The 25022-nt window shown below is 38.9% G+C and overlaps 1 protein-coding gene across 3 annotated transcripts in view; it reads right to left on the bottom strand.

Annotated features, from left to right (window-relative positions):
* The window catches only part of PTAR1 (protein prenyltransferase alpha subunit repeat containing 1), a 43972-nt gene that overhangs the window by 4045 nt on the left and 14905 nt on the right, over window positions 1-25022 (bottom strand). For 2 of the 3 annotated variants that reach the window (XM_039249527.1, XM_039249528.1), the window contains exons 3-6: window positions 20098-20164; window positions 11995-12099; window positions 9946-10159; window positions 897-1201 (exon numbers count right to left, since the gene is read on the bottom strand). In XM_039249527.1, coding sequence (XP_039105458.1) covers window positions 897-1201; window positions 9946-10159; window positions 11995-12099; window positions 20098-20164 — 691 coding nt within the window. Of the gene's footprint in view, window positions 1-896; window positions 1202-8415; window positions 8585-9945; window positions 10160-11994; window positions 12100-20097; window positions 20165-25022 lie in introns of those variants that run through there. The other variant, XM_039249529.1, reaches the window with a different exon arrangement.

Genomic DNA, 25022 nt, shown 5'->3' with positions numbered 1-25022 from the left:
GGAGGGTGCCAAAGAGGGTAGATGGTCTCCCATCTTCTAAACGTGTTTAGCCTGGAAGGGCAGCTGAACACATCTCCTCAAAAGGCGCACATCTCAACAACTTTAAAAATATACAAGTATTTAAAATGTCTATCTCCTAGCTTGGCACAGGCAAGTCCTTTGTCTACAAATACAATCCTACAGCCTGAAGTAGAATCCGCATTTATAGAGACAGAGATGCTTCAAAAAAGGGTTCCCATACCTGGACTTCATTCCAACACAAAAGTTACCTGGCTGTCAAATGTACTCAGAACTCAGGTTACGAGGTTGCTAATCTTACTCTTTCACTCCTTCCTAATAATCCTGTCCTGCTCCCAAAGCACACCTTACTTTTTTAAAAAAAACCCAAAACAACAACAGAACCCAACCAAGTGTCAAGAGCTTATTAACTTAAGGAAAGTTAATTTGCAGACCTTCAAAAAACTTAACTATTCTCAGGGTCCAATCAATGGGCTAATCAATGGTCTAAACCCAACTCTGTGTCAAAATTTACCTGTTAGGTTTTTTCCCTTTTTTTTTTGAAGACTAGATGCCAGCATTCCACCCCAGACATGCTACAAATATCAGGATCTCCAAGGAGGGAGTCTAGAAACTTCTGTGTTCAGTTTGAAAGTAACATAGGTGTTGCACAGTCAAGGTCGAATGCTACCATCTAAGCATTAGTCAAAGACCTGCATGAGGAACCTCTTACTGAAGATCATGAGAATATGGTAATGGAAACTCCTCTGAACACAGGCAAAGCTCCACAACCAGATTACCGTATTTACTCCAGAGGGTGGCCTACGATGTAAGACCTTCTATAGCTCTCAGGAAGACATGTGGTTTCATGCAGAAAATGGATTTTTCGCTTCTCTCACCTGTGACACCAAAGGGTTTCATGTCCTGGATAGGAATCAATCAGATCAGTGCTGAATTCAACTTCTTCTTCTAGAAGATGGGGAAGATTTATCCTTGCTTCCTCTGTTGAAGCTGCTGCTTCTTCATCTTTTGCAAGAACTAGAGCTGGCTCACTTCTCAAAGTGTTTTGCTCCAATACAGAACCATCTCTCACAGTTTGGCTAATCAAAGACTTTAACAAAAACTGGCGGTAGTGAAATCCACTGTGGTCTGAAACGTGCATGGATGCCCAGTGTTTAGTAGAAGACAGTTCATCAAGAAGAATCTTGTAGGAAGAAAAAAGGGAAGTGAGAAGTGGAACAGCCAAAGGCTTTTCTTTCTCCATTAATGCCTTGGATTTCTTTCATTTGTTCCTTTTTTTTTTTTTTTTGATAACAATACTTCTACCACTACCACTAACACTGTATACAATGTCCAACACAGTGCTGTCACTTAGTGGAAGCTTCGTAAACGCTAGTTTCCCCTTTTCCCTGATAAAGTAAGAAGAGATTTTTTTTATATACACCACAGAATTTAAGGATTTGTCATTCTTTCCCTGGACCTTGATCAATCACATTCTGATTGGCACCCTCACAGAAAAGCCAAATTCTATAATAATGATGAACATTAGGGTGATTATTTACAAGAATGCTGATGTTAAAGAGGAAATATAAATTCAGAGATTACTTTGATGTAAACTTTCAACATTTAATGAATACTAGAATATTTAACTTCCTGTTTGTTGAACAATCGACTCAATGTAGTTATTTGTTCTTAACTTTGTAAGTGCTATGAGGGCACAGGTCATGTCAGGTTTGTTCACTACCTAATTCTAAGGGCTCAGTACAAAAAACAAGATGCATGAATAATAGGAATTTTCAAGAGCTCAAGATTTTCACTATTCATCTCAAACTCAATTACTATCAATGATAAATGATTTTTTTAAGTAGATGAAACAAAATTCAGCAGTGGCTTGTCAAAGCTTTTGTATTATCAATCCTGCAAACTAAGCAATTTCTAATGCAATGATACCATAAATTATTTGGCAGTGTCTCGTACAAGTAGCAAATGCAAATGGATTTTGATCAGTGAAAGCTACGCTAAGGGCCTATGGCATTCCATCAGGGGATTTTCAGATCAGCTACAGAAAAAAAGACATACACTTTTCAGCAGTGAACAGCAGCTACGGCACACGGCCAAAGGGCTCCTCCTCCACCTGCTTGTCAAGGGTCCCAGGAAGATGCCTTTTCCCACGCCAAGATCACCTCTCCATTTCTCACATGTCCTTTCTTCCCTAGAAGGAATCTCTCCCTCTTCTGAACCTCCCAAGTTTCTGTGTGTTCTGCCATATATATTACAGAATTTATTGTACATCTGTTTTCACTAAACTCTACAGGTTGTTTAAGATACTTATTCACTTCTAATTACTCTTTCCATCATTCTATAGCCACGGGCCTCAGAGTGGACATCTAAGTATTTTATGAGTGAACAATTTAATGAATTAAGTGACCAGTACAGAGGGTCAAGATTACTCCCAGCTAGGACAGTAGATTTATATCTGTGAAATGTTTAAACATCCCCTTTAAGTTCTAAGGAGTGTACTCGAAGCCAACTAAGTTTGTTTCCAGAACTGGTGAATCTCTGAGAAATGGAAAACAAGACTGCTCATTTGATTAAAATAGTGAGCAAAACAGCACCAGACAAACTTCTACCTTAGAAAAATACACACTAACCTTAAGGTTATTACACTTTTGAAGACTTCACCTGCAGATCATTTGGCTACAATACATCAGGTTTTTAATTTTCACAGGGTTTCTTAATATTGACTTGAAAAGAGTACAAAACATGTTTAAAAGGAATTTATATAACATGAAAAACCTTCAGATTATTTCTTACTGCATATTTCTATAGGCAAAAATTTTAATTTTTTTTTTTTGTGATTTTGAGACAAAAAAAATAGCCTATATATGAAAGATTTTCAACAGTGTGAATTAATTCCTTTAAAATTTTTTCTCAGACTCTTTGGGGCGCCTAGGTGGCTCAGTCAGTTAAGTGTTAAGTGAGCCGACTTCTGCTCAAGTCATAATCTCACGGTTCATGGGTTCAAGCCCCGTGTCGGGTTCTGCACTGATTTATCCTTTATATAGCTTGGAGCCTGGAGCCTGCTTCAGATTCTCTGTTTCCCTCTCTCTCTGCCCCCTCCCCTACTTGCATGCATGCTCTCTCTCTCAAAAGCAAAACATCAAAAAATTTAAAAAAAATTTTTCTTCACAAAGTTTTTAAGAGAAAAATTCACTGTATTCCTTTCCCTTGATATATTTAAGAGGCATACAAAACTAGAGAAGACCCTTTAACAGAAATTTCAGGGCATTTTTTTACTAGATTAAAATGGTAGAGAGATATAAGCAATGGTTTTTTAAAAAGACAGCTATTACTTTTAACAGTGACATATGGCTTAAATGTAAGGCACTGACAGAATCAATGACCTATATGTGGTATAACTTACATATTATTATTCTTCAGCACTCCATCTAAAAATGAATAGTGAATAAATAACTACAAGAAAGCCACAGAAGCAGGGCTATGACACAGAAGGGTACCAGGTAACAGACCTAAAATTAAAATTGAAAATGCCTCTAAGACATCTGCCCTATAAATTTTTAAAAACACATTTGGTTATTTTCTCATTATAAGTGACACAGAATGATCATTCTAGAACATTTCAAAAATACAGAATACAAAAAAAAAAAAACCCCCAAAAGAATCGCCCATCATCCGACTGGCCAGAGAGAACTACCCTCAACATTCTGGCCTATCACCAGAATTTCAGCTTTTCTCTCTGCGTGTGTGTATGTGGTTTATTTTTTTTTTATTTATTTTTTTAATGTTTTTATTTATTTCTAGGAGAGAGAGAGAGACAGCATGAGCAGGGGAGGGTCAGAGAGAGAGGGAGTCACAGACTGAAACAGGCTCCAGGCTCCGAGCTGGCAGTCAGCACAGAGCCCGACGCGGGGCTCGAACCCACGAACCGCGAGATCATGACCTAAGCGAAAGTCGGACGCTTAACCGACTAAGCCACCCAGGCGCCCCAATATGTGGTTTATTTTTAACACACATTTGAGATACTCCTTTATTCTGATTTTATTCCACTTACATTGTATGTATATACCCATGTCATTAAATATTACTCTATAATTGTAAACTTTTGTATAATATTTCATCCTAAAGACTATCATAATTTAATTACTATCTCATTTTGTTTCCACTCTTGTATAAGTAACACTCTTTTGAACACATATAAAGTCTATGTGTAAAACTCATTTACTTAGGGGAAATTTCTAGAAGTATATTTCCTGGAACAGTGAGAAACATTTTTTAAAGTTCTTCATATATATTGTCAAAGTGCCCTCCAGAAAGGCTGTGTAATTTATATTCCTACTGGAAGAACATGTTAAATATTTCTTAAATTCCTTACTAGTACTTTAATGTTCACTAATTTAGTAAGTGGGAAATCATGTCATTTTAATTTGCATTTCCTTTTATCATTAAGGCTAAATGTTTATTTTATTCCCTTATTCATTCTGTATCTCCTTATACAAATTGTCTATTTTGTCTCATTCTCTTTTTTTATAACTGCCTAATTTACTCTTTGTGATAGTCCTTAATTTTTCTTACTGGTCTGTAAGGGATCTTTATAAAGATTAGATACCTATGTTATAAATATCCTTCTTAATATATTATTGCAATTGATTTTTTTAATTACATTTTTTTTCTTCAGGTAGTTTTTTATTCCATTTAGAGTTCAGTTTGGTATATGAGATTAAAACCTGACAAGTATTTGCTAAAGGGTCAATCTTAATCAGCATCACAGATTGAACAAAGAATCCTTTTTCCAATTAGGTGAAATTCCATATTTCAATGAAATTAGCACACGTTATGTATTGGGATTTGCTTCTGGGCCTTATATTTTCCATTACTGTGTTAATTTTTGAGCGAGTACCAGGATTACTCTATTTTTACAAACATATACTCTGTATACACTGTTCCTCATTTTTATTTCAGTAATTTCTCAGGTATTCTTGAAGTTTTATTCTTTCTAATATACTTTAAGAATCAATTTTTGAAGTTAAAAAATAAACTGGTGGTTTTTAGTATATTCACAGAGTTGTACAGCCATCACTGCTGTCTAATTTTGGAACATTTTCCATCACTTCCATAACTCCCATTATTATTAGGAGTCCCCTAAATCTCCATTCCTCCCAGTCTCTGGCACCCACTGATCTGTTCTGCCTATTCTTTTTTTTTTTTTTAAATAGTTTATTGTCAAGTTGGTTTCCATATAACACCAGTGTTCATCCCCACAAGTGCCCTCCTCCATGCTCATCACCCCCCTCCCCCCCACACCCATCAGTCCTCAGTTTGTTCTCAGTATTCAAGAGTCTCTCATAGTTTTCCTCCCTCCCTCTCCCCCACCATTTCCCCTCTTCTTCTCCCCCATGGTCCTCCGTTAAGTTCCTCCTAATCCTCCTATACGTGCAAACATATGGTATCTGTCCTTCTCTGCCTGACTTATTTCGCTCTGTTCTGCTTATTCTGACTGTCGTATGTTGGAGAACAAGAAGCCAGAGGCACCATAAGAAAGTCCTGAAGGAAAGGACGGAGCAGCAAGGAACTGAAAGCAGTTCCATTCCCAAGGTTAGAAAGCCGCCAGGACTGCTCATTCTCTCCAGAAGGACATCATACAGGCGCCAAGCCGGGGATAAGAAGGTTTTGTCTGGCGCCAGATGTACTCATGACCCAGTATGGAATACACTGCAGGTGCATGGCCTGTCAAGATGCCAAATATCATGTTGTATGTGCTTGCTGTTATCAGACAAGTAGCAAAATAAAAGAGGCTCGAGCCGGGAGACTGAGGCTTCGGCTCCTGGAGAGTCTGCCCCCTGCTTCTTAATTCTCTTGCCACCATACCTTCGAGACCTGTGTCTCTCTTTCAGTCGTATAAATGGGATTATAGCATATGTGGCCTTCTGAATCTGGCTTCTTTCAATCAGCAACGTTTTCAAGGTTCATCCATGTCATGGCATGGATCAGGACTTTGTTCCTTTTTTGTGGGCGAGTACTATTTCATTGTATGGATGGATATACCACTTTGCATTTATCCACTCATCTGTTACTGGACATTTTTAGTTGTTACCTTTCTGGGGCTGTTATGACTTAATGATGCTGTAAACGCTGCTGTAATAAGGTGTGGTATGAACACACGTTTTCAATTCTTTGGGGTGTATATATGTACCTAATACTGGAGCTGCAGGGTCGTATATGGTAATTCTAGGTTTAATGTTTTGAAGAAATGCCAAACTGTTTCCTACCAGTGGCTGTACTATTTCACATTCCTACCAGCAATGTATAAGGGCTCCAATGTCTCCACATCCTTGTCAACACTGGTAACTGTTGTTTTTCATTTTAGCCATGCTAGTCGGTATAAAATGATACCTCACTGTGATTTTCATTTGCATTTCTCTGATGGCTAAGATGCTGAACATCTTTTCATTTTGTTATTGGCCATCTGTGTCTTTTTTGCAGAAATGACCCTGTGTGCTTTCTCAGGTAACACACCGTATCAACTTTCAATTGGCTAGTAGTAATAAACTGTCTGACCGTGAGCCTTTCCTCTCACCCCACCGTCACAAATGAGACTATTTTAAAATCTACTTAAATCTACTTAGAATACACAATCAGTACAGAAAACAGAAAATAAAAATCTCATAATTCCACCCTAGCACTGTTCACAATTCTTTATTTTTTTTCTGAGCAGAAAATATACACATGCTTGTAATAGAAAACACAAAACAGTATCTCTGTAACAACATCGCACGCGTGTGCGTGTATGTGTATGTTCAGTAGTAACAACATGCCAGGCACTGTTCCAAACACTTCAAAATCTCATTCAATGCTAATAATATGTTTCAAAATTATATTAGAACCATCTCATATTTTGTTTTAGATCCTTATCCTATCGTAGACATTTTTCTTTAAGTAATCTTCCAAAATATAACTTATAGTATCAACAAAATATTCCAATTTGTGATATAATGCAATGTAACTAATCTGTCATTATTGGAGGGTTAGACTGTTCTAGTATTTCACTACTATAAATGGTATTTTTATATATCAAACTTTCATATTTAATATAATAGCCAGTGTTTACTGAACACTTAGTACGAGCCCTTGTGAGAGCCACTTTATGTGGATTCTCCCATTTAATTCACAACACTTGATAAGGTAGGGATTACCAACAACCCCATTTTACAGATGAGGAAACTGAAGGTTAGTGAGACTAAGAAACTCCCCCAGGGCCACCAGCCAATTTGGTGATACAGTCAGGATTCATGTTAGGTCTGCGTGACCATGGAGTAGAGCCTCTGTTTGATCATGACACCAGCGAACCGTGTCTCCTGTTATGTCTTTAGGATGAACTCCCACAAGCAAAAGTGTTAGATCAGAGGGAACACACCTTTTTTTGGGTAAAGTCTGATAAACACTGCCATGTTACCCTTCAGTAAGATTATACCCATTTCTACAACCCTTTTCATACCTGTATCAAAAAATACCAGCACTTTAAAAAAAATATTATTGGTTTTTTTTTTTTTAATTTTTTTGATGTTTTTATTTATTTCTAGGAGAGAGAGAGAGAGAGAGAGAGAGACAGCGTGAGCAGGGGAGGGTCAGAGAGAGAGGGAGTCATAGACTCTGAAACAGGCTCCAGGCTCTGAGCTGGCAGTCAGCACAGAGCCCGACGCGGGGCTCGAACCCACGAACCGCGAGATCATGACCGAAGCGAAAGTCAGACGCTCAACCGACTAAGCCACCCGGGCGCCCCCCAAAAATATTATTTTCAATTGTCTATGTAAAAAGATGCCAGCTCATTTACGTGTGTTTTTAAGCTGCTTTCAACCACGGGGCCTCTGTGATCGCTCCGTCTAATAGACACAGTGTAGTAGGGCATCATCTCCTAGCGGGGCCCAGGGGCTCCTAAGACCAGAAAGGGGATTCTGTAAGCCCAGCCCCCGCCTGAGCGCCCTGGGAGCTGTGGCGACAGGAAGAGTGCCGAGGGCCAGGGCAGGGCAGGCGGGCAGCCCAGGTGAGCCCAGGACTGGAGCAGGCAGCTGAGTCAACGTACCACTCATGAGTTGTCATCTTTAACATCCGAACAGTCTCAAGACCCCAGGCGTTTCCCCTTGGCCCTGTGTTCCTGATTTTATGGGAATGCCACTTTAAAAGCTCCGCATCAAGGCAGGAGAGTTTCCAAAGACCTCTCAGCTCACCCGGACTCTGCCTCTCTCTTCATCCTCCACGCTCTCTGGGCCCCTCCCCGCGCCCCGCACACTACCAGGCTGTGGAGCTGGGATGACCGGACCCCGTAGGGACCCAGACCTCCCACAGCCCACCCGACCCCTGACCCGGCCGCAGCCTTCCTTCTGGCAGCCGTCCAACGCGAGGCCAGCCTGGAGGAGGAGCCATTCCGGGCTCCCACCGCACGGGGTGCTTCCGTCGGCGCCGGCAAGCATCACTGTGCTGTAAGTGCTGGCACCTATTCCTCCACTAGACTCTCAACTTGCTGAGGGCACTCTCTTCGTCATTACGCCACACCCGGCACACAGGGCAGCGTCTGGGAATGAAAGAGTTTCAGGACTTTTTCAGGAACAAATTACACGGAGTTCATCTAGCAAACTGGTAGCCAGTTTCACCTAAACTTTCTCTCGGTGGGGCACAAAGAGAGGAACTAAATAAAATTCAGTGAGCCTCTCTTAGGTGCCCAGTACCTCACAGGCACGAACTCCAGTAATTCTCACAATCCACTGAGGCAGGCAGTGGAGCCGCTATTTTACAGATGGAACATGAAAGGTGTACTTTCCATACCGAGCTAGTAGGACCAAAATCTGAGGCCAGGTCAGTATGATTCTGTCTCTGTGCTCTTTCTACTCCCTTAAGAGATGTCCCCTCCTGAAACACAAAGCCAATATAAACTGGAGGGGAGGGGCTCCTTTTCCAGAAGTGTTGGCTTAAAATTCCTCTGGAATTTTAAAAATATCCTGGAGGAATCTCTGGCTAGGACAGAGAGGGGAGCCGGACCACGAGAAGGGAGATGTAGGAAGGGGATGGTGGGCAGAATTAGAGAATGCTTCCCTGTGAGTCTGAAAGTGCCACATGACTCAATTGTGACCCCTTTACGTCGTCTCAGGCCTGGGAAGCGTTCCAAGGAGTACCGTGGATTCTCACGGCAACGAAACACAGGAAGTGAAGAAACACAGAAGCTGTCGTACGTATGATGGAACAAAAGGAGAGCTGATCTGGATCTGATGAATAATAAGTGATACATCTGTGGCCAAGCCTAAGCCGTTAAAATTCTCTGGAAACTTCCATCTCCTCATTTCTAAAGTGAAAGATTAGGCTATGACAGCTTCCAACCCGGCTCTGCATCCAGAAAGCTCCCTGAGCCCATGAAAAATACTGATCTTAAATCCTGCCCTCTCCCCAATTTAGTAGGCCTGGGCCAGTGGGACTCAGAAATCCTAAGGTGGTTTACAGACTCATCCAAGTTTGGGAACACCAGGTGAGATCTTTCCCCTCCCCAGGAGAGAAGGCAAACAGGCAGCCAGCTGATTCAGCACATGAAGTCACATAATGAAAGACCACCAAGAAAGAACAAGTCCAATTCTATAAGGCTTAATAATCCCTTCCTGTCCCCGGACAAAATGAATTACACTCGGTCTTCCTTACTGCTTAAATTTGCTAGTTCTACCTATGTACTAACCTTAAGAGTGCCAAAAACTGCACTGGTGAGGAATGCAAACTTTTGTTAACAGCCAGGGTTTCCCTGGAGGTATCAGCTGCTAGATCCCTCCCAGGCTGCTGGGCCATTAGTTCCTCCACTTTCCTCCTTAAAAGTTCCTCTGAGGAGGAAGCGCAATCAGAAGATTTAAGGGCAGACAGGGAATGCGCTTCGGGAGCCTGGAATCGCATCCTTACCTTGACGTCTAGCTTGGCCAGGTGCTGCAGGACCCAGATGCGATGGGACCAGGCGTTATAGTTGCTCGGGTATCTCCCAGCCGCTTCTCCACAGACCTCCATCTCTTCCCGTATCAGTCTCTGTGTCCTTTCTGCAGGAATTGTTCCCAAGGTTCCTTTTGTCACAAAGGAAGGCAAGGAGGTTTCCTGAATTAGCTGTTGTAGCACCCATCGCCTGTTAAGATACGTGTGGGAACGAGAACGAAGAAAGAACATAAATCAGAGAGGAAAACAGCCAGTTTTCTTTGATCTTAATTTCCATTCATGCAATGCAAAATAATGCCTGTCTATGAGCCCCGTTTTCCGGCAGTGGGAATACTTTGTTGTATTTGTTTTTAAAGATACCATTAGCTTCAGCACTGTGGATGGGGAGGAGGAGGAAGAAAGGACAGAGAGAGAAGCCTTTCTAAAACATTAAAATGTGTCAAAAAGAGACTGCCTAATTCCAATATGACAACTCAAAAAGTCCAACTGGCCAGGAAGTGCAAAGACAAGGTGTGTGTGAGTGAGTGAGTGAGTGTGTGTGTGTGTTGTATGTAAGGGCGTAGGGTTGTGATGGTGGTGGTGGTGCTGGAGGGGATACTTATTCATGGCTGGTAGATACTAGAGGAATCATGGTTCACATCTTTAACTACACGTGCCTGCCTCACCCTACTCTTATTTGTTTGCAAACAAGAAACTGCATGATGATTATGTTCATTAAGCAGAATTTCTTTATTATAGCAGAGAATCTGGAAGGACACAAATACAATATAATTAGTTAAACCATCAAGGAGGTTTTAAAATGTCTTTACCCACAGATTTTCCCCTTGTCTATTTAAGATTTTCATTAGCACACATTTAACGAAAAGCACTAAAAAAGCATCTCTAACCACCTAATGTCTTTAGTTTTTACAAATATTTTCTCAGTAAGAAGCATTCTTATGTACTAAAGTTTTCAACTCAAAGGTCACTAGAAATTGAGCACAAAAATTCATTTTGTCATTTTCAAATAGAAGCTTTTTTACCTTAACAACAAAAGCTTGCTTTATAAAATACTGGATAAGCCTAGAAGCTGGCAAATGCATATTCAATATAGCGCACTTCCCCTGCCATCACTCACCCACTCCCAAACCTCCACACGCACACTCACACGCCTCTCACAAATGCTGTCCCAAGTCCTACGAAGAAAATACCAGGGACCGCACAGTGGAAGCAGCCCATGTGCAATGCTGGTCAAAGGCAAGATCACACCTAAGATACCCTGAACTGACTAAGATCCTAAAAATGCTCAGGATTTAAGGAAAGTTCTAAGTGGCTTAGAAAACTGAGAACAGACTTCTTTGAAGAACCTCCCCACTGACCCCAGCCAGCAAAGCCCACACCATCTCATTTTAGTCAGAACGGAGTCGTTCTCTGCAGTCCAAGAGGAAGACGCTCCAGAGAGCCAGGATGTGGAGAAGAGATTTTATGTGCATTTTGGCTGCCTCGGGCCTTTAACCTAAAAATATCCTTTGCAACTTTAGCGCGGCCTATACACCATTCATCTCAGCTGCCCTTATTTTGTTAATTTTAATAACCACAACTATCACCACAGCAATCTGTACCAGAAACACATCTGAGTGAATTATAAACCCAAGTTGCTCATAACAGATGAATATCTGAATGCCACCTCTATTATGACTGCTCAGAGAGTTAATAACAGCAGCTAAAATCTCCTGAGTATTTAATATGTGTCAGGCACTGTGGCAATGTTAACATACATTATCTCAGGTAAAGCCAAGCATTAACTCTGAAATAGGTGTGATTATTATACCCATTTTATGAATGAGAAAACTGAGGCTTGAAGAGATTAAATAATTTCTGAAGATCACACAGGGAGCAAGTGATGGCATCTAGATTTAAAAGCAGGTAACTTAGTTTTAGAATTCATACTCTGAACCAATATGTGACCCTGATTGACAGACACTGTGCTTTTCTCCAGCCATTCTGAATCCGAAGTAAGAAACCTATAATGTAAATTAACCACACCTGTGAATCCATGTTTCTGGACTCTTTGGAAATTTAGTTAAGGCCAGTTTTCCCAGATGTAAGTCTTTAATTGGATTTAAAGTGCCAGAGAGGATCAGCTCTTTTCTGTAAAATAAAAATAAAAAGAACCATTACTCTATCTTTCCATCCAAACATACTGCATGGCTAATAATAGAACCTCAGTGTGAAGTGAATTTCCAAGAAAAAAAATAAATAGAACATGAAACTCTCATAAATAGCACACAAAGTACCCAAGAATATATTCTTGTTATCTCAAAGTAACAGGATTAATAAGCTGAAAAAAGTTCATTACTGAAAAATACACATAAAGCAACACACAAGGTACGATTAAAATATAAGGAAAAAGATCATTCACTCAATCATTACCCTAACAAAATTACTATTTTTGTTTTTCAATCTTCCCTCTCTTTCCCCATATGTGTATATAGTTAACATATAATTTCAAATTCTGTTTTATAGCTTAAGAATTACCCCATGGTTCTAAAGTGAACATCTAAAACAGTCAAACAGTTCTCACTGAATGGCTACACTCTCATTTAATGACCTTTTCTTCTTTGATTAGACGTTTGGGTTGCTTCCAGGTTTTGGCTATTCTGAAATACTTCTGAAACAGAGCCTTGTGCTTAACACCTCTTTTGTTTCTACCATTACTTAGGATAAGTTCCCAAAAGATGTGCTCTTTCTACATTATTTGATAAGGGAAACAACTTCCTTTGTAATGAAAATACTGAACAGTGATAACACATGTTTATATTTTATAATCATTTTTAGGTCAGGCACTTCAGAATATAACCTGAAGTGGTACTGAGGTTTATGGATACTTTAACAAATGTATTTACTATTTTTCTTTCAATGTACAGGAAGTCTGTGTGTCACTGAAAGACTAATGCAACAGTGAATTACTTCTACAGTCCTATGTCCTCTTTCTTCTGAAATCAGTAATGTTTCGTTCAAAGAGTAAGTCAGGATACCTATAGTGTAAAAGGAGACAAAATATTATCCTACATACTTTTAACTTCTTTGTAACACAGTGTTTCTCCATGTAAGGTCCTTAACCGCAACATCAGTGAGAAATAGAGATGCTCAGGTCTCATCCCAGACCCGCTGAATCACAAACTAGTGACAGAGCAGTGTTTGAACAAGCCTTCCGGGAGATGTGCCGAATTCTGTGGTACAGAACTTACTGTAGCAGCCTCGTTTCCATGGACTGAATTTTAAAACTCACCTTATTTACTACTGCCTACCTAGACTGTTATATGTGTCTATGAGGAAATCAAAATTTTCTTCAGAAAAGAGCAGTCACTTTATATTTGAAAATTTACAAAGTTTCTTAAGTTAGAGGTGCTGTCTTAATTTATTTTGAACAACATATATGAGAAGATACCTTAGCCTGAAATAACCTCAATCAATGTTACATATGGATGCTTTAAAAGATCACCAGATGGGGGCACCTGGGTGGCTCAGTTGGTTAAGCGTCCTATTTGGGCTCATGATCCCATGGCTTGTGTGCGAGTTCGAGCCAGTCATCGGGCTCTGTACTGACAGCTCAGAGCCTGGAGCCTGCTTCCGAATCTGTGTCTCCTTCTCTCTCTGCCCCTCTCCCACTCCCACTCTATCTCGGTCTCTATCTCTCTCAAAAATAAACAAACATTAAAAAAAAAAAGATCACCAAATATAAGGAAGCAAGCAAAATTTAAGTAACAATTTAATAAACATTCCTGGGGACAGGACTGAACACTGTAGGTATTAAATACTGTAATAAACAAAATTTTTAAAGATCACTTGAAAAAGAAATACAGTAATTAAGTTATAGCTCTCACTGAACCAAGAGATCATCATAAAAGAAAATCAACTGCTCGAATGCATTCAAGTAGGAATCTATCTTGAGAAAAATTTCAGTCACAGATAGATTCATAAAGTGCTATATCTCAAACAAGCTAGCTCTACGTAAGCTTGTGTGCTCAGGAAAGCTGCTGGGTCAGCTGAAGAAAAGAACTCATGATGACAAAGTAACTGATCCACAAACCACATGAAACACTTGAATTAAACTGTTTCATGAAATGTAAGAAAATGATGAATTAACAAGTTAAAGTACTTTACATAACATGCTATTTTAAAGGTATGTGACTAAATTTAAAAAGTAATTATCGTAGTAAGACAGCTCCTTATTTCATGTACGTAGTTTAAGGTAACATATTGATATTAGCCTAAAAATTTTTTTTGGACTTCTCTTATTGAGGAAATACAGTACTGCCTTCACTTGAGGTGGCTTTATTTTCATGCATATTGAGTAAGTTGGGTTTTGAGTTTCATCCTAAAAGTCTTAGGTGACACTCTGCTAACAGGACGAAGGAATAAACACAAAGGTCAAATGTGGGGAGAAGTACTTTGGAAAGGAAAAGGCCACCTGCGTGGTTTTATAAAGAGCAAGGGGTGGTAGGGAACAGTGTCGTGCTACCCGCACAACTTTACTGGGATGAAATCAGGCGAAGGTTTTTTTATACTTCTACAAAGTTTATCTTATTTAAGTTTTTCTGTCTTCTCTCCATCTCAACTTATTGGTTATGGTTTCTCTCTGCGGTCACTTGATTTAAATTTGTAGGAAACCAGGGGCTCTGTGTACCTTGTCCAAGGCTAAGTCTCTATTGGTTAGCTTAGTACGTGGCACATAGTAATAACTGCATAAACAAATGCCATCTTTTTTTTTCTCTATCTTTATTCTGTTTGAAATAACAATAACGATAATAAAAATTATCCTCATAAAAACTACCATTTACTGAATACTTTTCCTGAATCAGGCACTGCGCGTTAAGTGACTTACATATATTATCTAATTTAATCCTCAAGACAATCCTGTGTTATGTTAAACCATATGAAATAGCTGATACGCAAATGTTTTGAGGGTTTTGTTTTTTATTATTTTTTAAAACATTTTTAAAGCTTATTTATTTTGAGAGATAGAAAGAGAGAGAGAGAGAGAGGGAGGGAGGGAGGGAGGAAAGGATCCCAAGCAGGCTCAGCACTGGTAGGACAGAGCCTGACATGAGGCTCAAACTCAAACTGTGAGATCATGATCTGAGTCAAAATCAAGAGTTGGACACTTAACTGACTGAGCCACCCAGGCACCCCCATTTTTTCTTTTTTTAAATAAACTTTTGGGACACCTGGCTGGCTCAGTTAGTAGAGCATGTGACTCTTGATTTACAGGGTTGTAAGTTCAAGCCCCACGTTGGGTATAGAGATTATTTTTTAAAAAAGTCTTAAAGCTTTTAAATATAAAACTTTTAATCTTACAAATGTTTTAAATTTACAGAAAAGTTGTAAGGATAGTACAGAGAATTCTTGTATACCCTGTATGAGATTTCCTTTATTATTATAGTACATTTGTCATATTTGATAAACCACCATCAGTAAATTACTACTGGAACTCCATACTTTATTCAGAATTCCTTAGTTTTTACCAAATGTCTTTTATCTAGTCCAGCACCCTGACCAGCACATCACATTACATTTGGTTATGTCTTCTTAGGCTCCTCAGATAAACTGTGACAGTCTTTATGAGTCCTAATGAGGTATTTTATATGAAGTTTTTCTTATGGTTAGACCAGGGTTTTGAGGAGGAAGAGACCACAAAGTACCATCTTTATTGCATCATATCCAAGGGCACAAAATATCATCATGACTTGTCCCAGCTGATGCTGACCTTGATGACCTGGGTAAGATGCTACCTGTCAGGTTTTTCCATTGTGCTTTTTGGAGAGAAATTCTAACTTAAGGAGTAGGGGAGCTCTTCTCCAGCTCCCTGAGGGGACTGCCTAGATAAATTATTTGGAATTCTTCTATATGGGAGATTTATCTGACTACTTTTTGTTTGCTTATTCAATTATTTATGTCACTATGAACATCCGTTTTACACTTCAGGGTATAATCGATATTATGTTATTGCTCAATTGTCCTAGCTTTGGCTACAGAAGCCCTTGACATATTCCCACCATTTTGCTTTTTGAGCACTTCCTTACTTTCTGTCTCTCTGAGATGCCACACTCATCTTATATATTTCCTGCCCTGCTCTGAGAATCAGACATTTTTTTAAGAAGCCTATTTCCTTTTATTAGAGAATAGTGTTAGGAACCATGATCTGGATGCTTAGGTTTAATCGTTTTTGATTTATTAACACAATTCCATATGGCACAACCTACTACTATCTCAATTTTACAGAAGAGACAACTGAAGCCAGGGGAGAATCAGTAACTTAGACTTGGGGTCTTGGAACTCAAAGTGTCAGAAGCAAACATCTAATCTGCATAAAATAGAGTAACGAACTTAACTCAATAGACTATGAGTAAAGGACATGATCACGGGAGCTTGGTGTCAGCTATTTTTGTTGCTCAAAGATGTTGTGCTTACTCTATGTTCACGAATAATGGAATAAACAGGACACTGTTATGAAGTCAAGCTCCTTCATGAAATAATTCACTGAATTTCAAACTAAAAAAAGTCCTGGTCACTTTTTTCTGCCACTGGCTGAATTTTTAAATTATATCCATCACTGCCTGTAATCACAGGAAATCAGCTCAAAAACTTATTCTTGCATCTATATTTCCCCCCTAAGGCCACAACACCTATAAAATGAACTGCTGAGATATTAATACCATCTTTTAGCAGTTTCTAACATACAGTCAAAATCACTTAATGCTTCCCAGAGTTACTGCAGAAAAAATACACCAACAATTAAACAGAGTGTTGAGTATTTGATCTGCAAGAGACTTTACAGGGTTAGATCAATTTACTTTCCAAGGCTGGCTGTTTTTGCATAAAATGTACTCATGATCCTATGTCTTCATGTCAGTCAGTCTTACTGATACGAATTAACACTTACTAGAATACATACCCACAAATGGATTTTTTTTTAAGAATCAAGGTTTCCTTTTATTCCTTTAGCGCCAAAACTTCATTGATCATCTTACTAGAATAACTTTCAAAAGTGATTCAGAAGTGTCAATATCACTGAAGTCACATTTATGGAACAAATTTCCCAACAACCAGACCATGCAAAAATTGAAAAACGGTTTGAAAAGAATCATAAAAAAATTACCTAGCTCAAATCTTTTATTTCACAAATACAGAAACTAAAACTCTTGTGAAGGTGAAAGTTTTTGCCTACAAAGTCAACTGCTAGCTAATTAATGAAAAAGGACCAAGATCCATGTATCTTAAGACCAGGTTCTTTTTCCCACACTGAACTGCCCTATAAAATACACAATAAATCGTGTGTGTGTGTGTATGTGTATGTATGTGTGTACACGTTTGTGTGCGTATGTACCCTGTACTAGTAAGATCTTTTCTGGCTGAAGGATTTTTGAGTCCTCTGTGATAATGATGAACTGAGGGCCCGAGGAAAAACGGTACTCCCACTTCTCTATTTTTCACTCAACTTCATTTCTTTTTCACTCAATTTAATTATTTTCAGTGCCTAGTCCGCAGGCTGATTACGTGCCAGGCACTATTGTAGCGGATGGTAGGGAAACAAAAGGAAAAAAAGACGTGGTCCCTACCCTTAAGAAAGCTCTCAGTTCTGACTTTATAGCTCCTTCCTAAAAGTCTCCCTTGCGGATTCCTCAACACGCAAACTCTAGGACAGCAGTGCCCAACAGAAATACGTGAGTCACCAATGTGAGCTCTGCATGTAATTTCAATTCTTCTAACAGCTACATTAAAAACAAGTATAAAGCAATATATTTGATTCAACTCAATATGTCCAAAATATAATTTAAACATGTAATTCAATATAAAAATTATTAACAAGAGATCTTACTTTTTGGGTTTTGAGTCTTCGGATTCTGATATGCAGTTCATACTTACAGCACATGTCAACTGAGACGGCTCACCTTTCGAGGCCCCTATACTGGGCCGTGCAACACTAGCAACCTGTAGGGTCCCAGTGCTCATTTTCTGCACGGTTCTCTCCTCTATCCACATCCACTCCCCTGGGTGCCTCAAACTATCTCACAGCCTTAAATGCCACCCATTTTCTAGTGACTCCCAGATTTACATCTGGCTTCAAACTCCTGCCTGAACTTCAGATTCACATACAAGCCCAAGGACACAAACCTAAAGTGTCCCAGGCTGAACTCCTGACTTCATCCATCACTCCCCACCCAGATCTGTGCCTCCTCCAGGCAGTCATGTTTCAGTAAAGGGCAACTCCATCCTTTCTGTTGCTCGGGCCAAAAACCAGAGACAAGCTTGACCCTCTTCTTTCTCTTTCCCGCATCAAATTCATCATCTGTGTCTTTAACATCAGTTTATCAAATACACTCAAAGCTTAAACGGCTCATAAAATACAGGGAGAATCTCACCTTTTCCACGTCTAAGTTCTACCTCAAATCACAGCATCTCTCACCCAAATTACTGCAACCACTGCCTGACCACCCCCTGCACCCCTACAGTCTACTTTCCGCAGGAGCTAGAGCTTTTAAAGTGAGATACTGTCCCTTCTCAGCTTTTAGGACATTCTGTCCCCCCGAGTTAAGAGTCCATGTTTCTACCACAGCTTATGAAAGCCCTACAAACCCTGTGAGATCTGGTTCCGCTACTCCAGCCGCACTGGCTGCCTCGCCGTCCCAGGGCACCAAGGGGCACTCTGAGCGCGACACACAGCTCTCACACCTCCTACTGTTCCCTCTTCTGAGAATGCTCTCACCCCAGAGCTCACAGATTGAGCCCCACCTCCATGGCAGTCTTTGCTGCCCCCTACTTGAAACTGCAACACAATTCTTCCCATCCTCCCCATGGCATTCCCCACTTTCCCGCCCCAGGTTTCACCACAGGATTTAACCACCACTTGATCTAATGTATATTTTACTTAGTAATGTCTTTACTTCTTTTCTTCCCCTATTGGAATAAAAATTCCACAAGGACAGGGGTTTGTTTGTGGTTCTATTCCCAGTGCCTAAAACTTCACATAAAGCAATCAATAAATATTTGATAAATGAACAAATGTTGTCGAGTATTGTGTGGATTCACTGAAGTAACGAGTACAGCTACAGTATGTCCCTAGAATACAGGAGCCACTCATAAACTACCCACTGTGGTGCTTTCCAGAAAAGAAAATCAGAATTCTAAAATTATGTAAATTTAAAGCCTTATATCTCATCCTATATTTTTCTTACTCCTTTCTCTAAACATCTGAATATAAATCATTGAACAATTTAAAAAGACATAATAGAAGTTACCTAAACTTTTAAAAATCAGTTACACATACAAAAATAGGTACCCTAGTACATAGATTAAATAAATCGTTCAAGTCATCTTTAAAGATAGACTATGGCTCTCCTTTACAGGAAAATTTAAAATGTATTCACTATGTTCAATAGGACTTCACCTTTCTCTTTAACTTGTATCTTGCTTTCCTCTAAGATAATGTGTATTAGTGAAAGAGACGACCATTTTTTAAAAACCATACCTACTGTTTAACTGAAAAAATTTCAGTGAAAAACAAACATGAACCTGGTCTGAACTTTGAGATTTCTACAAAGTATTTTGTGTTTAAAGCTAAAAATAACCAGATGAAAGAACTAAGATACTAATCAAATGAGATCCCTTCCCAAAATCCTGAGTGCCAGAGACCTGCAGTGATATGCCCACAGAGGTCACAATATTAGTAGCTTAACGGAGACTACAAGGTCATGGCCTTTAGTCCTCATCCTACACACTGAACACTGTGCTTCACAAATTCAGAACCAATGCCTTACAAACCAACCTATCATGCTGGCTGCCCCTACTCCTCTAAAAAGGAAGGAAAATAAAAGCATGTATACAATGGTATATTATAATTCAACATGATAATTTATATTTCAGACAGGGAAGTATATGGAGCAAAAACAAAAACATACAAAAAGAAGCCAAGTTTAAGTCAAAACTGTCATGGAGATAATAAAAAGAATGGGTAGAAGAAATAAGCATAAAATGCAAGAGATACATGGTTTGCATTTCATTTTTCAAAAAGCTAACAACTCATGGGGCTTAGAGGTCTTCAGAAATTTAGACAAGTTCTTCTGATCACTGGTGAGAATGACGTACCTTACATTCCACGCGGTGGTGAAGTCTGGGTTTAGAAGCAGCAGGGTGCATGTGACATCTATCAATTCTAAAATAAAGAGAAGTCACATTAAAAATAGTCCTACCCCGTGAAGCCTGCCATCTCTTTAAGGCCCTATATATCTGTATCTCATGTTATACTTATGTATAAACCATGTCATAGTAACTTGAGATACCTTTTTCTAAGCTGCCAGAAATATGAAGATTATCCTAAAAATCTTTTTCTACTTTATGATAGGTGTAACTCTTTTAAAAGTTGACTCAAACAACTTCACAGTACAATATGTCTACAAAAAATACTCAAATTAATCTCATTCTTACAGTAGTTTTTGGCATTAATATTGACCAAGGAAATTCTTTTAATACCATTATTCTTTTAATTCCACAAATAATTCAATAATTGATGTGCAAATTTTCTTAAAAAAATTTTTTTTAATGTTTTTAATTTACTTTTGAGAGACAGAGAGAGACCAAGTGAGCAGGGGAGGGTCAGAGAGAGAGGGAGACACAGTATCTAAAACAGGCTCCTGGCTCTGAGCTGGCAGTCAGCACAGAGCCCGACGTGGGGCTCGAACCCACGAGCTGTGAGATCATGACCTAAGATGAAGTTGGATGCTTAACTGACTGAGCCACCCGGTGCCCCAACTATGAGCAAATTTTCAAAAGGGGAAAAAACCTACTCATAATAATTCATTTACATTCCTTTGTAAAAATTATTCTTTGTCACACACATTTTTACATAGTCATAGCAATGACAAATGCACAACTTTATTCTCCTTCTTCATTCAGTATTATTTCGCATGCGTTCTCCAATATTGCTATAGTGAGCATTTTTAACAGCTGCATAACGAGCCCTTAGTGTGTTAATTAATACTATCATTAATCTTTACCATTCATTACGTTGTTTTCTGTTTGTTTTTACCGTTATAGTTAATACTACTATAAACTCAGTTCTTGTCTCCAAGACAAGACAATAACTCTTTTTATCCAGAAAGGTTATTTTCTTAGGACATATTTCCAGGAGCTGAACTACTATGTCAAACAATATAAATACCAGTATGGCCCCTACTAAGCATTTCCAAACTGTCCTTCAAATGGACTGTATTTATTCACACTGACAAGAGTAACAACTGTGTACTTATGTCCCTATAACTCTAACTTAGGTAACTGTATTTAAGAAACGAATGTAGCAGATACAAAATTATTCTGTTTCTGTTTTATTTTACAACTTTAATCTATAATTATTAACATAAATACTTTTTCGTTTTTGTTTGATATTTTTTATTTTCATTTTTTAACAGCCTATTCATATTCATTAGCTATTTAGTGATCATGGTATTGATAGAATTCCCATACATTCAAATAAGGTCCATAAGCTTGTTTAATAGAACAAAATCATTAATATGTTTAGACATATTGTCTTCCTTTTATTAAAACTGAAAAGAAAATTTTAGGATTAAGATGATCAACGTAGAGACATGAAATTAAGAAAACCTCTACCAAGCTCATATTAAACACTAAGTAAAACAAAACAGTAAAAACAATTATAATTATTTAGCATTAGTATATACCAGGCACCACAGTAAGTCCTTTATTTACATTATTTCACTGAGTTACAGGATTATGGTTCAAGATTTTCTTATCCTGCTTCATAGATAGGGAAATTGACATAAGTTTAAATAATTTGCCTCTGTACACCAGTCAGTATGTGGCTAAGTCAGTATCTGATTTATCTTTAGTAACTCAATTATACTGTAATTAAAATACGTGTCTATGGTAAATAATTGGGACACATAAGAATGTGCATAAATATATCTCTATAGGCATTTAAAAATATCCTAAATGAACAAAAAATTACTTCAATCTCAACCATCTTAAGAAATTAACATTTTTTGTGAGGCTATGATTTCATTACTATGACATTCAATAAAATAAGAAACAAAAGGTAGGATTAGCTTACGTTTTTGTCCTCTATCTTCCTCATTACAAGTTTTTTATTTTCATTTTTTAACAGCCTATTCATATTCATTAGCTATTTAGTGATCATGGTATTGACAGAATTCCCATATATTCAAATAAGCTCCATAAGCTTGTCTGAATGTGTTTATATGCATAAACACAATTATGTCTGTAAAGAATACTCTAGGGCGGCTGGGTGGCTCAGCTGGTTAAGTGTCTGACTCTTGATTTCAGCTTAGGTCATGATCTCACCACCATTCATGAGTTCGAGGCCCACATCAGGCTTCACACTGACAGTGCTGGGCCTGTGTGGGATTCATTCTCCCTCTTTCTCTGCCCCTACCCTGCTCACGTGTGAGCAAGTAAATAAATAAGCTTGAAAAAAAAAGGGAATAATCTAATTAACCTCTCTTTTACCTTTAGAAGCTTTTGGCACTAGTTTAGTATTTACCAATTATTTGATTAATTCCACAAATATTCCAAATGCTGATTATGTACAAATATTAAACTGGGCCCTCAGGACAAATAGAATGGATATAATGATAAATAAGACCTGATCTTGCCTTCTATAAGGTGACCCTTTAGTTGGAAAGAACATACAATTACATAAGACAAAATGAAATAATTATGAAGTAGAAACATATACCATATTTTGGGGGCCACCAAAGCAGTTGAAATTACTTCTTACTGGAGTACCCAGGGACGGCTAGAAATGAATAAAGTGGTAAAGAGCACTACACACTGGAAAAAAGTATAAGTGAGGATAAAGAGGTGTGGAAGTTCACACAGGGTGCTCGCCAGGAGACTGTGGGTCCAGAGCCTGACTACAGCACAGGATGCTGGGGAATATACCAGAAAACCAGAACCTGGTCAGAAATGAGAACCCACACTGCCCTGGTCAGCCTGCCTTTCTACTACCTGCCTTTCCGGTACTACACTGCACCTGAACTAAGCCCCTCCATTCTCTGAACACACCTCCTATCTGCCTAACCCTCTGTGGATAATTCCGATTTACCTACTTGCTCTTCTCTGCCAGAAATGTCCTCCTATATCTAAATATCCAAAAAAAAAAAAAAAAAAACAACCCTTTTTATCCAGAAAGTCTCTCCTGACCTACTTAGACATGTTCTTAAAAAAAAAAAAAAAAAAGTTTCTTTTTGAGAGGGGGAAGGGGCACAAAGAAAGGGAGAGGAGAATCCCAAGAAGGCTCTGCACTACTGCCAGTGCGAGCCTGACACAGGGCTCGAACTCACAAACCATGAGATCATGACCTGAGCTGAAATCAAGAGTCAGACACTTAACCAACTGAGCCACCCTGGTGTCCCAGGAAACAGTCTTTCATTTCTATGTTCTGTGTATTATCTTACTTTGCTACGGATACTGTATAAATAATCTCTTCTTGATGAGACTGTAAATTGTTTTGGAGGAAGGTCCTGTCTAATACATCTTCAGATGACTCATTCATTCAACAAAGATGATAAAAATGTGGCCTCTGTCCAAATGAAGTTCCATGTCTACCCACAGAACAGAGGAGTGGTAAGGCCTTAAAGCCATACTGCCTGGGTTTGAATCCCAGCTTTTCCACTTAATTGCCAATATAACTCAGTATCTGCAAACTTCAATCTCCTTATCTGTGAAATACGGATGATGAGAACATCAATCTCTGTTGTGAGCCAATGAGATTCACTCCATTTCTCCAGTTACTTGATACACAGTGAGTGCTCAACCAAACCAAATATCTGTTCAGTGGAATATCATTACTACTTACCAATGAAGAAATGAATACTTTCAACATCAATTAATCGAAGAAATCAGAAATGAGTTCTTACAGTGAAACTACCTAAATTTCTAAACTTATAAAATAAGGAATTTAAAAAAATTCTACTTGTTAAGTAGCCGTACGGAAATGCTTGTGCATGATGGGACACATTATACTACCTAGGTAAACTGGTACTTAGTCTTCTGGACTCTCCCTTTTAGCATTAAAATGCGTGTGACCAATGGTAGTCACCATTTATTTGTACAGCTGACCACTGAACAACACAGGTTTGTACCACACAGGTACATGTATATGCCAGTATTTTTCAATAAATACAGTACAGCCCTGTAAATGTATTTTCTCTTCCTTATGATTTTCTTGACATTTTCTTTTCTCCAGCTTACTTTACTGTAAGAATACAGTATATAAAACATGTAACATACAAAATATGTGTTGACTGTTTATGTCATCAGTAAGGCTTCTGGTCAATAGTAGACTATTACTATTTAAGTTTTGGGGGAGTCAAAAGTTATACGCAGATTTCTGAATGCACTATGTGGGGCAACTCCACTGGCCCTCATCCCTGCACTGCTGAAGAGTCAACTACACTTCACCACGGCTCTCCTTCTGCACGCATGAGTGAGGACAAATTCATCCTCCATTACAGAGACACTTCTATACAGCAGCACATGACAGAAACCAGTAAACACAGAACATACGTAAGTTGCCACTTTTCATTCTGTGGCTGTGTGAAAAGGAGAGCTAATCAGAGTAAGGCTTCCTCTAGCAAAGGGGCTCACCATAGGAGGGCAACAGCAGCCGCTGGCCTCACAGCCCAGCCCTGCTACTTACTGGGAAGTTCCTGGGCAGATCACTCAGTCTCTCTGTGCCTCTGTGTCCTCCTTATATGTAAAATGGAGCTCTTAAGAGTACTGCCTCAAGCGGTATTAAATGATTCATACAACGAAATATTAGGACAGTACCTGACACACGGTAAGCACTCAATGGTAATTCCAGTTTCAAAGCCTCTATCTCCTAGTCCCCGTTCCTCAAACTATACTGGGACTGGATGCCACCAGAGGGAAGAAAACAATCTCCTAAGATGTCTAAGCAGTGACCACTCAGCAGAAGGTGATTTCGTAGCTTCTAAGAATCTCAGGTCAACAGCCTCAACCAACCATCAATGGTG

Source organism: Hyaena hyaena, unplaced genomic scaffold (genome assembly GCF_003009895.1).
Source record: "Hyaena hyaena isolate Hyena2069 unplaced genomic scaffold, ASM300989v1 scaffold_341, whole genome shotgun sequence".
Classification (NCBI taxonomy): domain Eukaryota; kingdom Metazoa; phylum Chordata; class Mammalia; order Carnivora; family Hyaenidae; genus Hyaena; species Hyaena hyaena.
Note: the sequence above shows the minus strand (reverse complement) of the source record. Positions and strands in the feature narration are given on the sequence as shown.